At 38.9% G+C, this 14,481-nt stretch overlaps 1 protein-coding gene across 1 annotated transcript; it reads left to right on the forward strand.

Annotated features, from left to right (window-relative positions):
• The first annotated feature begins 3,050 nt into the window (after positions 1-3,050).
• On the forward strand, positions 3,051-9,730 carry LOC149830860 (equilibrative nucleotide transporter 3-like). The gene is made up of 10 exons (XM_090011848.1): positions 3,051-3,076; positions 3,664-3,730; positions 3,829-3,933; positions 4,060-4,215; positions 4,365-4,508; positions 4,588-4,693; positions 5,043-5,218; positions 5,308-5,468; positions 9,141-9,399; positions 9,623-9,730. Exons 1-10 carry the CDS (start codon positions 3,051-3,053, stop codon positions 9,728-9,730), a joined length of 1,308 nt encoding a protein of 435 aa, XP_089867974.1.
• The last annotated feature ends 4,751 nt before the right edge of the window (positions 9,731-14,481 follow it).

The following is a 14,481-nucleotide window of genomic DNA, read 5'->3' on the forward strand; positions in this document are numbered from 1 at the left end:
ATTAGTCGGATATGGTATTTGGCCATGTCCAACCCGAATACGAACCATTTACATTTATATAAGTAAATTTAACTTTCCAATGACAACTATGCTCAGCAAGCGCATCAGCATCATATCATAGCTTTGTTTTATATATTTAATTAGGTTGACCTTTCCAAGTCCAAAATGATACTGAAGTTTGTTATCCCGCTTTATTTATGTTTGGATCTGATAGGGACGATCCAAAACTGAAGAAAATGGATCTTCCTTACTTGGACCTGCTTGGAATCTAGGTTTCCCTCCAGCAAAAGAACTGCTTTCTTATCGTCTGAATGGGTTAAATAAATTCGGATCCTGGAATATGTGGATCTAAACCTGATTTAAATCACCAAAACGGGTCAAGTCCTAGACTGATCCACAACTGGGTCCAAAATAGAGCGGTTCTCTAGCCGCTGTGGGCTATATATAAAACCGCCATAACGAACCTAATAATGCTTATGAAAAAAAAAACTAGAAATCATATCTTGGATCTTATAAAAAAATCGGATCCGGATCATAGGTCCGACATAATGGATCATAGTGGAAAACTGAAAGCTTTGAGGAGGTGGATCTCTACTTATCCGGGTAAGGGTATTTTTGTCATTTCATTTACAGCGCAAAGCTTTCAGTTTTTTCCACTACGATGGAGCTCATTGCACCAAATTTTACGGAATTCTTTTCCGTGGCAATCCTTTATATCGATGGAATGGGTTTCCTTACTTTTTCAAACTTCCTCCCATTAGCAAAGAGAGGGAGAAGGGAGAGCTCCAAAGGGGGAGAGCGAAATCTGAGACTGAGAATCCCCGGAAAATTAAAGAAGGCGAGGAAAAGAGCCGACCTTGGGATCCAGGTGAATCAGCCTTCTTCAGCCCTTCGTGATCTCTCTCTCTCTCTCTTTCCTTCATTTTCTCTTGTTTGGAAGGAAAGTGAACAACGAAGACGAGAGACTAAAATGATTTTTCCGTCCTTTTCTTTTCTTTTCTTTTGTTTTTTTTAGCTGTCCATGCTTTTTACGAATTTCGTATTTGATACCTCCCTCTTTTTTTATTTTTCAGATGCTATAGTTTTATTTTTACTTCTTTATTCTTTGGAAGAAGTTTTCTCAACGTTTGTTTTAGTTAGAAGGTTTTTTGTGTCAACTAGCACGTGAATGCTCAGGTTTGCGTGAATCTTTCGTGACATTTTACAAATACTCTGGTGTTATTTAAAAAATAACGCAATTTTTTGGATGCTAATGTAGTTCTGAAAATGTCACTATATCGATTAAGGGGAGAAGGTGCTAACCCCTTCATCCCAGGTTCGACTCACACCGGTGTGAGAGAGAGCACCTTTACACTACAAGAAATAATATATTTATTGTTGTGTTTGCCCCATAAAAGCCATTGTTTAACCTTTTATGATTTTTTTTTTGACATAAACTTTGGATTTTATGTTTGCCGGTATTTTATATAAAAAAAAAAGAGTTTCGAATTATCACGATTTTTCCTTGGAAAGTAAATCCCGCTACAGAGATTTCCGATATCGGAGAGATTTTGAAGGGGAACTCGAACATGCGCTTTGAATACGTCTTTTCGGTGGACTCGTGAATTGATTCTTTGCGAATTAGTACGAGGATTCAGAAGAAATTGCGTATAAGCGAACTTTTTATCATTATTTGCTAATAAAGTGTCGTCTTTTCTTGCATGGTCAAAAACCAACTTATGGTGACAGATATAAACGCGATATTTTACCGAACGTTAAAAAAATGACGATAATATCGTTAAGTAAATATATAGTGATTTTATGGAACTACTATATACCCAATTTTATTGGTAAAATATGGGGATAATACCAAGAGCCAACCGGTTCGGATCTTGGCTACGGGTTTTGGCAATGTTGTCAGAATCCTATAATTGGACCCTGAATCGATATTCAAAACGATTCATGGAATCGGCAGACTCAGATTCTCAACTGAATCCAGCTGAATCAGCCAAGTTTCAACCAACAAATGACACGTGTCAATAAAATAATAAATTAATATAAACATATTTTAAACACTTTTTTAAAAAATATTTAAAAATAATTGATTTCGGGTAGATACAATATTCAGGTTGATTCAACGATACTACAATGGTTTCTAGTCCAATATTTTGGACTCTATCTCAGTCGGATGTGCAAGATACAGGTTGTGAATCTTGTGATTTGTTCCTCTAAAAAAAAATAGTGATTTGTGAATACCTAAATATGAACCAGCATCCCAAATTTCACTGTTTTAGTTGTATTTTATTTCTTGCTTTTATCACAAGAAATTCACAAAAATGTTAGATTCATGATAAACTTGTTTTTTATGTTAATTTTTATTTTTTTTGCTAATTTCAATTTTTATTCGAAATGGACATATTTTGCCGATTTTTTTTTGCTTAGAAAGCAAAGTTTTTTTCAGAATATCTCAAGATTTTCTTGGCGACAAAAATTGCAAGAACTATGTTTTCGACACTGATCTAAGCTATTCATACCATCAGCCGAAGATTTATAGAAATGAAAATGTTAAATATCGTATGTAACATTAAATAGTTAAATATTTTGATGGTCGAGTAGGTGGTAGCTGCCCTAACACTTTTATGGCCCACTGCAACCGCACGCATTTTCAGGTTGTTTTTCGTAAATCTGACCTTGCAGATGTGTTTGGCATATTGGTTTGCTAAGAAACTACACTTAGATCATGCTTTTTTTATAAAAAAGAACATGATATTTTAAGCCTTGAATATTTATGAAAATCTTAAGACCATCTATTTTTTTAACCTTATAAAAATCTACCGTGTCAGAATAGGATGATCTAAAAGTCAATTTTTATAAAATCAAATATAGAGAACATGTTTGTATGGTCAGATTTAAAGAAAACATGAAAAAACTGTTCAAAAGCCTGGTAGGCTGGTGGTAGGCCAAAAGCACTTGTCATTCTTAGCAGAATTCCTCTGTTACAGAATCTGGAGCTCCTTGGATAGTCTGGAGGAACCCACTGATCCAGCTATCAGATTGAACCTTAATTAGAGATGTTCCAAGAACCGGTCCAGGTTGGGTATGTGTAAGTTGGATCAGGATCCAAGTTCCAACTGGACCCATTTTCCTTAATTATGTTCAAGCTGCTAGTATCTTCCACTACTATTCATGAAACAGTGTGATCAGGATCTGCATCGATCCAAGAAATTGGAACAGTGTCAGCCTGGATCCAACCCAAAACCAATTTTGTTGCACCTGCTCATTTAGTAGCTCCGAATTTTGATGTGGCAATTGGGTTGCATGAAGTTGGATCCAAAGTCCAATCATATTCTGTAAAATACTGAATCCCAAAGGTGGTTGTGTGAGAGTGTATGTGTGCTTGCAAGTCACTGACACGTCTCTATTTTCCAAATCCTGCCAGAGACAAAATTTAAGAGCATTTGTTTGTAGAATTAAGAAAATGAAGTGAGACATAAAAAAAAGAAAACCCATTTCGGGCAAGTGGCAACAGGCAGGTGTATTGACTTAAATATTTCAAAATTTGCTAGGAATCATTACATTATCGGAGTCAGAGGACACGTTTTATGAATCTTACCTTAATTTGCTTCACCAAGATTCCGGCACGTCTTTTTAGTACTCTTTATCCTCATTTTCATTGTCATGCAGTTGCAGAATAAAAAACAGAGTTTCCATGGCTACCAACGATGGGAATGGAGCTGTTGTTGGTGCTAAGGTCTGTGACTTTGGATTTTCTCATGAGGTTCTTTTAGCATATTCAAGCAGATGGTTTGTTGCAGTATTTGAGGAAAACTTTTTCTTGCTACTGAACAGGGAAAATTTGCGGCACTTGTGGTGTGCTGGATCCTTGGAAATGGGTGTCTCATTTCATGGAATAGCATGCTGACTATTGAAGATTATTATGGTTACTTGTTTCCTGTAAGCTTTCCTTCCATCACCATGTTGGTCGTCTTACAATTTTCTTAAGGATTTTATATGTGGAAGAAGCATATGATGGCCTGGATGGTAGATTGTTTGATGACCATTGTTTTTTGCTTTTTGCAGAAGTACCATCCTTCAAGAGTTCTCACTTTAATGTATCAACCCTTTGCCTTGGGAACTATTGCTATACTGGCACATCATGAGGCAAATATTAATACCAGGCTTAGAAACATAACTGGTTACATGCTTTTCCTTATAAGCACTCTGCTTGTAATAGCTGTAAGTTTTCTCTTTAGGATGTCCCTTGCACTGTATTTGAAATAGTGAAAACAAATATCTTTTATAGCCTGAAACTGTTTTAAGAACATTACATGAGTCAATACAAGATTATAACATTGAGAATTTTAAACATTACCTTGCTTTGTTAGTTGGATTTGGTAACATCTGGAAGGGGAGGACTCGGCAGTTTTATTGGCATTTGTGCCATCAGTGGAGCATTTGGAATTGCAGATGGTCATGCTCAGGGAGGAATGATAGGTGACTTGTCTCTGATGCGTCCTGAATTCATACAGGTAAGGAAAACAATAGGGGTGTTTTTCTTCATTGTTGATTTTATTGTATTTCTAACCTTGCTTCCTGGCATAAATGCAGTCATTCATGGCTGGTCTCGCCGCTTCGGGCGCTCTAGCATCTGCTTTGAGATTTATCACAAAAGCTGCCTTTGAAAATTCTAAAAATGGTCTTCGCAAAGGAGCCAGTGGGTGATCTTATTTCAAACCAATTACTGTGGGAACATTGTTGGCTTTCTTCTTGACTTCCCTATGTCTAACTAGCATTCCTCTGTAGAATTCAAATTCAAATTACTAATGTTCATGTTGAAAGAATTTCCTAGAGTAGTTCAGAATATCCATTTATATTCTAAGCTAGAGTCGAGTACTGATTATTAAATCAAGGGAAAGTTTAAGTTCTTTATGGACAAAAAATTATGACCTTATTCAGTCACTAGATGTTCATTTTCTTATATTATTTTTTTGTGTCCGTCGACTCTACTGGGGAAACCTATCTCATTCTTCAATTAATTTAACTCCATCTAATTGCATATGCAGTTCTCTTTTTCTCAATTTGCTCCCTGTTTGAGCTGGTTTGCGTCATTCTCTATGCATTCGTCTTCCCTAAGCTGGAAATTGTGAAGTATTACCGTTCAAAGGCAGCTTCAGAAGGATCAAAGACTGTGTCAGCTGACCTTGTTGCAGGAGGCGTCGAACTGCAACTCAACCAACGGGTAAAACCAAATCTTCTATTCCTTCCAACACATTATTTATACCTGTGTGATCACCGTTTACTATTGTGAATTTTTAATGACTTTTGCAGGATGCAGAGGATCCAAAGGATTCTGAACGTTTAAGTAACAAGGAGCTGCTTTGGCAGAACAAAGATTATGCTATCGATCTGTATCTTATATATGTGCTGACACTAACCATATTCCCTGGATTTATATACGAAGATACAGGATCACACAGCCTAGGCTCTTGGTGCGTGCTATTTTACTTTTCCTTTCAAACTAGATGTGGATATTTCTTTTAGGCGTTTTGCTACATTTGGTGCCTTGATATATGCTTAACTTGTTTTGAAACTTTCAGTTCTCCCTACTTTTTATCTTTTTTCCTTAATGTATGCGCAACTTGTCTTGAAACTTTCAGTTCTCCCTACATAATATGTGATAATCAACAAGTTTCGTGTAGTTTCAAACCTTTAAATGTAGCATCATGGATCTGGAGTGGGAGTACAAGTTGTGACAGGGAAGTTCTGGCAGATTCTGGTCAGCAGTGACATTTCTGTATTCTTTGTTTCAACAGGGGTTATTTTGTCATTTTCTCTAGAAGGCCCAGATCACACATCTTTGCTTTTTATCTATTTTAATGTGATATTAATGTGAAACATCATGTTTGTCTATTAACTATGTATATCAAGTTAGAGTTGTAGAAGTAGCATGTAAACCTTTTCTGATAAGAATAATGGATGGGATGGCCCCTATGTTTGGACAACCCCTTGTTTTCTTGTCTGCAAACAACTATTCTTTTTTCTTCTTTTCCCAATGTGAATATTCTGATATGGATTAAAGCAGGTCCTCAATGAGCTAAGTCCTCAGGTCTTTTCTTCTCAATGATTTCTTTCTCTTCATCTCATCTTTCTTCTTTCTTGCTTGCTTCCTTATACCTCTCTTCCTCTCTTTCAGCCCTCTCTTGTTTTTCTTTTCTTAAACCTTTTTGTCATAGTTTCCTCTCTTTTTCTGCACCCATCTTTTTTTAATTTTATCTTATTCAAGATCAATGTTCTCTTTTATATGGCATATCTAGGTCTAGCGGGCTGCCTATAGCTTCCCATTTATTGTTCATTAAAATTTTAAAACAAAAAAAAGAGAGAGAAAAATAGGATGCCTTTTTATCAAAAAAGAGGAAAAGAGAGAAAAAAATAGCCAACCCTTGTTTATATCTGATCAATCATCGTAAAAATAGGAAAACCTTTGTTGATGTCAGCCGCTGAGTCATTGATGTCATCCTAATGCAAATCCCCATTCAAGTCTAACGCATGTCTGATTCCAGTTTTTTTAGTCCATTCATTGATTGATTCTCTCTCTACATTATCACTAATTCCTTATTTTAATGTGCTTTTGATTCGTTTTGGTTCTATCTTTTGGCTGCTTTTAGCCTTTTTATTCCTTTTATGAGTCATGGCATCAACACCTATTCAATCTTCTTTAATGCATTAGCTTGTTTCTATGGAAAATAAAGAAAACATTTAGATTACCCCTGTAAAATTTGATGAGCCTAATTTTGCATAGGAAGTTTATATGAACTGTTATTTAGAGGTATAGATACATTGAGTTCTTGGATGGCACCAAAGTCAAGCCCAAGCAAGAGGGACAAAGCCAAAGTGAAATCATGGCTTTCGGGCTCTGTGGAGCATAATATTTCAGTAAATATTATGAAATATGAAGATGCTAAGGATGCATTGGCATATTTGAAGCAGGTCTATGAGCAATCTAATTGGGAGAAGAGAGCAGGAGTTGGAAGTCTTTGAGGCAAGGAAATGAGTCCATTCAGAGCTTTTATTCTTGTTTTCATTAGGCATCAGATGCCTTGACCTCTATGATGGCCATTTCAAAGTGTGATAAATGTGTGGAATGTATGAATCATGATGTAGAGGCCAGGGACCAGAAACATGTGATAGGCTTTCTCATGGCTTTGCATCCTGAATTTTATAGCTTATGCCATTATCCTGCATCGGTCCTTTCTTCCTACATTGGTCGAGACCTTGGGTGAGCTTCTTGCAGAAGAGACTAAGTTGAAGTCTCTTGGCACTCAGACCTCGTCAGAGAGTGTCAGTTGTGACTCGTCAGTTTGGGGGTACAGGTGGAGGTCGTGGAGGCATGAGCTCCATCTAGTGTCATTACGGCAAAAGTTTTGGGTACGTGAAGAATTCTCGCCCTATGCTCAAGAAGAAGAAAGGTGGAATAGTGGTTGTCTCTACCAAGAAAGAGAGCTTCAAAACTGAGACTGGCCCATTGGATGTAAGCAACAATAGTTCTCAGACTGAAGTATCTTTTATGCAGAGTAGTACTCAACAGCAGTTATTGGAGCAAGTGTAGCAGATGCAGCAACTCCAGCTTCTTGTGCAGTTTGTCGATGCCCCCTCTACCTCTGTCCCTTAGTTTTCCTTTAGTACTACTTATGTCGGTATTCTTAGTTCTCATGGTTGGTTGATAGACTGAAAGGCATCTTGTCATATGACAACCCATGAGTGCATCCTAATCGATTGGCATCCCTGCAGTAGTGTATTTTGCATTGCTGACGGGTCCTCTTTGGCAATTTCCAAAGTTGGTAGTGTATCTTCTAGTTCTTTTCCTAAACTTAATGCCTCTGAAGTTTATCATGTTTCATCCTTAGCCATGAAGATCATTCTTTTTAATTGTGATGTTACCTTTTCCCCCGTCGACTATCTTGTATAGGATCAGCTATCAGGGAGTAGGATGTAATGAAACACGAAAAAAAATACAAAAGAGTGCCTCTTATGGGCTTACAAGAATGCAATATCAAGGAGCACAAAGACAACTTATGGGTGAGCATAAAGACCACTCACATTCACATCGGCCACTTAGGGGCCAACAACACACTAAAAAATATAGGATTTTATATATGTAAATGCTTAAGAAAAAACATACCAAAGCAAGTGGGGAACACCCACTTATATACAAGAGGGAGGCTCAAATAGCTGTTAGGATCACCCCAACTGCTAGCTAGAAATCCCAATGACTCTCTTGTCTATGATCTAAGCTGAGTGTACTCCCCAGACCTCAAGGGTTTTATCAACCAGTGGCTTACCAATGTGTGGTGGATGGAGGGTTTTGTTTCCTTGTCCCATTCAAAGAAGAAGAAAATTCTAATACATGGGACACCTCTAGAGTCTCGATAATCCCTTTGTTCTTTTGTTCTCTTGTCTGAAAACTCTCATTCCTTCTTCCTCTTTTTCCATGGTGAATATTATGAGTGGGATAGAGTGGTTGAGGAGTCATCCCTAGTGAACTATAAGGCTCTGTTTGGGATCTGGAGATGGGGGAGATGAGGATTTAGTGGATCTCAGCCACCAATTCTGTTGTTTGGAAATCTGCGTTTGGGAGTAGTGATGAGAGTGGAGATGACCCATTTCAGCTACATCCTAACAAGGATGTAGTTGACAACTCCAGACTCATTAGCCATTCTCTTTTCTACTCGCATCACCCCTCTCATCTCTTCTCCAACTCCAGCTCCAAACAGATAAGTGTGTAACATGGTTAAAGTTTCTTCTGTTTGTATTTGATGCATTTAATTGCTTTTAGTGCTAAGGTGTTGTTACTTGTTACCAGCAGGGTGGTTGCAATGGCTATGTGGGTGGGTGTTGTTACATGTACCTGATATGATCATCTGTCAACTGCACATGGGCAGTGGGCGGTGATAGGTTCTCATAATATAATCGAAAAACCAAACCTGCAGTGTAATGTTGTCTCCTATATTTAAAAGAAAAACTAACAAACAGTTTGTGCCCAACTTGATAATGCAATCCTTCAGATTGTCTGTTTGACTATTGGCTCTGCAGCATTTGAAATGATAAATGCTGCTCAAAGTGAATATTGACTGCAGCTGATGATATTCAATTTGTTCCTTCAGGTATGGACTTGTTCTGGTAGCATCATACAATGTGTTTGATCTCATTGGGAGGTACATTCCTTTGATCAAGATGCTGAAGATAACTTCAAGACGCTACCTAATGATCGCATGCCTATCACGGTTTCTATTCGCCCCGGCTTTCTACTTCACAGCAAAGTATGGAGATCAGGGTTGGATAATTATGCTAACATCAATCTTGGGGTTAACCAATGGTCACCTGACTGTCTGTGTTCTAACAGCAGCACCTAGTGGTTACAAGGTTAGTTGCATTTCTACTGCTGGTTCATCTACAAGTTGTAGAATCAAACAAAGGTAGTTTTTTTACTGCTGATTGCATCCTTTTCATTTCTTACTTTTTGGTTCTTACCCAATCTGTATGACAAAGAGTTGAAACTTGTCCGGTCACTAGTTTCTTGAAAAAGTTTGATGTCGGATTGTACTGGAATCTCATGTTCTTAAGAAGCAATTTTTCTGTTCTTCAGGGACCTGAGCAGAATGCACTGGGGAACTTGTTATGTTGTTGCCTGTTGGCCGGGATCTTTTCAGGAGTTACACTTGATTGGTTGTGGCTCATAGGCAAGGGTTGGTGAAGGGGCAAAAGCCAATGTTGATTCTTATTTAAGTTTCTCTTGTTTAAATTTTTGTACAGAAACAGTTCATACCAGTTATGACTGTATGAGACAAGCTTTCCATTGCTTTAGAACATTAAATTATCTGCAAAAGAAGAAAAGGTAGGAATTCCTTGCCAGAACTTGTGGTCATTTTTCATGATGGCCTGTTTTCTGATTCAGCATTCCAATGCATGATTGTTCCATACTCGCTTTCTTTTTTCCTCCTCCCTGTAGAAAAGCGGAAATTTTACAATAGCTCATATATTAGAACAGGACACGGAATCATTCTAGAGAACCTGGTCAGAAAAAAAAATCCAAGGAACCAATTCGAATGCTGTTCTTCATTAAGTTATTAATTCCTAGTTTTCTTATATGTTTTTCTAGTCTGTCAAGATCTCTTGCGGGGGGGATGATATGATCTCTATGTGAAGTCACAACACAACTAAAGCCAAAGTCATACTGTAAATGGTCCATCGTAAACTTTTGAACAGATAGTTTTCTGCATTATGATTTTCACCAAGATACAACAGTTAAAATTCTTCAAAAAAATGAATATATTACCCCTTGGAATAATGGTATTTTATAAAATAGCTCGAAGATATCATAATATTCTTTGCATAGCCACCCACCCAATTTTCACTGAATTTGAGAGCATTTCTGATGATTTTACCCTTTTGCTAAAATGTGAAAGCTGCTTTCGGTTTCACTGATCCAATGTAACTCACAGTTTCAGTGAAACTCTTATTCGCCAGCAAAACTCACAGTTTCAGCGAAATTTACTCATATACATGAATTGGCAGAAAATTTACTAGCAACATTCTAGACCAACTGGCAGAAAATTTACTCGTATACATGAATTCCTTAGTCAATATAAAAGATGGGTGGTCCTCAACAAGTGGTTGGCTGTATGTAGTGATTATCATAGTTACATAACTACTATATATTTCAGGTAGAACAGCTGATTTTTTAATAATAGGGTATCTACTCGGCAGAGGTGACTCGTGAACAGCACCAAGTTGACGTGATGTCACAAGTTTAAAACCCAATGGGGCGTCCCTTGCGCAAGGTCAAAGCTGGGTGTACTCAGTGGATAGAAAGACCTCAAGGTTTTTACTAACCAGATGTCTGCCAATGTGCAATTGGTGATGGAGGGTTCTCTCTTGGCCTAGACAAAATAAAACGGTACCTCATATTTCTTACTCAAGTATATGCCTGACTAGGGGTGCCAATGGGTTGGGTTTGGCGCGGACTTGACACAAACCCTACAGGATCAGGGTTTTGTAATAAAGGAGGCCTGATTGGAACCCAGGTCAGACCCGAAGGGTCTGATTAATATATTGGAGCCTGGTATGGTTTGTGAATTTTCATACCAAACCCAAGTCTGACCTGAATTCTGATTAAGATCCATGATTTTTCAATGTAAAAAAGTTAAAAATTATTATTTTATCGGGCCTGGACTGGATCTGGTTCATGTAATCCTTATAGAACCTTGGTATGGTTTTTCTTATGGTAGACCTGACTGGACCTAAGTCTGAATCCGGTAGCACACCTCAAAGTCAGATCCAGGTTTGGACCTACCTTGGTCCGAATCAGATCCAACCCATAGCCTGAAGGTTGTTATATTTTTCACACAAACTCAAATCTATTTGCTAATTCATCGGTGGCAATCGTTTAAGTAAACAGCATCCCTGAGAAGTCAAGTGTGACAGATAATTGTTTGCCGTCAGATAATAGCATCAAGTTGCACAACGGGGGCTCCAACCATATGGTACGAGCCGTTTGAACAAGTCACCATGTGATGGGACGTTGCAAGTTCGAACCATTGTGGTACCGGTGGTTGAATAGCTGCCTCATAGTTTGAACAAGCCTCTGGCTTGTTTGGGTTGGCTTTATAGAGGCACCTTTGTGAAGGGAGGGGGGCCTAATTCCAACCACACACACACACACTGTTATGGGAAAAAAATGTTAAACATTTATTGCTCTCAAGATTCTCTCAGCAGTGGAAAAGCTAGCAATAAATTGGAACTTTTCTTGTTGCAAGAAAACCTCAGGGTGCATAATATCTAGATAAATAATAAATATAGAACGTTTTTTTGGATAATCTACCCCGCACATTGGCTGGTCTCCAGTTGATAAAACCTTTGAGGTCCCTCCTCCCCACCGGGGAGTATACCCAGCTTTGACCTTGCAGCAAAGAAATATATAAAATTATTGTGATATTAAACTATAAAAAATATGATGAACTTGTGATAACATTCCGGTGTATCAAAAAATAGTGAGATTTTGAGAAAAAGAAAACACAATATTATTGGTATTTTCACGGCTTGTGGATGTTTCAAACTAATATACTGAACAAGGTCTGCTGCAGGTTTCGCCACATTGTGAGAAAGAGGCCACATTTTACCAAAGTCACATGGCGATTTTACACTCACCATAAACTATCAATCGATGCTTAAACAAAGATCTACAAGGGCGTTGCTCATCTGACAGGGCAACTAGTGAAAGTCACCAAGTTGAAGGGACGTTACGAGTTCGAAACCCATCAGTGTGCAATATCCTTTACTACCATGAGGCCCCTGCTGGGCAAGGAAAGGGTTTTTTTACGCCAATGAGAAAGGTGGTCGTCGAAAAAAAAATCAAAACTTGACAAAGCAAGCATAGGCCGCACGACGCTTGATGGATGGTGCTAGCTTCATCAACTCGCCTTGGGACTTCACAAGCCGCTTAGCCATACACTTTGGTTGTAATGCAATATGTATGACCTCCCTTGCAACGTAGGCTGGTTGTTGGGCTTTGCTTTTTTTTTTGATAGGCAAGCTGGGGTTAGGCAGACCCCCATCAGTTACACAACATACCATTTGGTTTTGAACTTGCAACGTTCCAACACATGGTGATGTGCACTACATCTCCTACCAAACAAGCCCCCGTTGGGCCTCGCTTTTAATGAAATGAAGTTACTCTCATGGTATGGTGGAATGAGGCCAAAGCTACTAGGCAGGCCGTCTAGGTTCAAATCTCATGAGCATCACCCCTTGCACAGGCCGAAGTGTTGCAACTCCCTGAGAGCAAGGTAAGCTGAGAGTCTTACGCGGACAGGACAGTGACCTTAAGTGCGGCAAGCAGAGCCAAGTAAATATCAAAAAGTAACTCCCACGGCACCGGTTCTCGTCACTACATGTGCTTATGATTGCGTGTACGCTTGTCATATGGTTGGATATATGTCCCATCAGCTTTTCGTTTGTTTGCTTGCCATGCATATGTGGCATGCAACATTTGGCGACCCGTGGCTGCAATCTTTTAACCATCATCTGCAATTCGATATGCAATCATTGGACCTATACGTAGGGATGTCAATGGATCAGATTTCATCAGATGATTGACTGAATCCAAGACTGTTTAATTGGATTTGGTAAGCCAAAACCATATCCAATTATAATTGGATGGAAATATGGTTTTGATTTTGTGCAGCCGAATCTGACAAATAACTAGATTGACGGATATCTTAATCGATGTAGAAAACCTAATATGGTATGGGCTTTTCACTGTCCAGATATGAATCCAAACCGTTTAGCCATCTGATTCATTGAATATGGTATTGGCTACATTTGATCCAAATCCAAACCGTTTACATTCCTACCTATAGGCAATCGATCGGATCCTGCCATCAATTGACCCAGTGCTCCCAATTGCCTGCCAGAGGACACCCTTGATAGCAGGTTTTCTTAGTGGTTAAAAACTTGACAGCAGAAGCCATTAAGGGAGTGTTTGACTCACAGGACAAATGTCGCATGTTGCTGTTTGTCCCGGACAGGCAGGTCTCACTCCTGCAGGGTGCAAAAGCGTCTGCACGGGATGCACCATGTCTTGTTCTCAATGCAGCTAGCCTGCAGTACCAAATGCAGGACAGTGCTCAGGCAGGGACTGGTCTGTCCCCACCCAAGCGTGTCCTGTGTATCAAACACACCCTAAGTGGTCTAGTTTTCAGCGACTTGACAAAGACAAGCAACTTAGGCGACTTAGTCTATTCGAACGAAGCTGCTAAACTGTTGTGTAATTACAGTTCTGGTTTCCAGCGCCATAAATTTCACCTAATTGTTTGGCGTCCTGACAAAGTAACTGCTCGTGATTGCTTTGTAGAAGCCCTAAAATCACCTAATCGTTTTAATGATTTCACAAACTCCTGACAGCATGGAAGTACAGATTTGTTATGCAGGTGCTGCTGCTGCTGTGTGTGTGTGTGTGTGCACGCAGGCATGCACCTGTGTGTGTATGAAGATGAAGAAGCCAGGGCAGCATAACAAGGTTTGAAGAAAGGAAATCATTGAAATTGATGAACTCTTCCACTTGTGATCCTGGGATTTCACCATCGATGAATTCAGCTTCGCTTTAACATTTTCTTGTATGCCTAAAAGCATACATGAAAGATGACATAAACGGTCCATATTCCTGTTTTCTTTATAATGACAAATCATGTTCATTGTAGAATAACTATATTTCTGAAGATAATACCATAGCAAAAATCTGATGCTCCTCCAACGGGGGCTCCACACGTGGTTGGCAGGAGCTGTCAGTGCACGTCCCCTTGTAGTGGGACGTTGCAGGTTCAAAACCCAGTACGTTGAATAATAACTGGTGGGGGTCTGACTAACCCCAGCTTGCCTTTAAAAAAAAAATCTGAAGCTCCTCTTTCTTTGAATATCAGTGCCAGAGTGTTCAATGATTTGGTGTCA

This window comes from Nuphar pumila, chromosome 7 (assembly GCF_984573655.1).
Source record: "Nuphar pumila chromosome 7, dmNupPumi1.hap1.1, whole genome shotgun sequence".
NCBI classification, from domain to species: domain Eukaryota; kingdom Viridiplantae; phylum Streptophyta; class Magnoliopsida; order Nymphaeales; family Nymphaeaceae; genus Nuphar; species Nuphar pumila.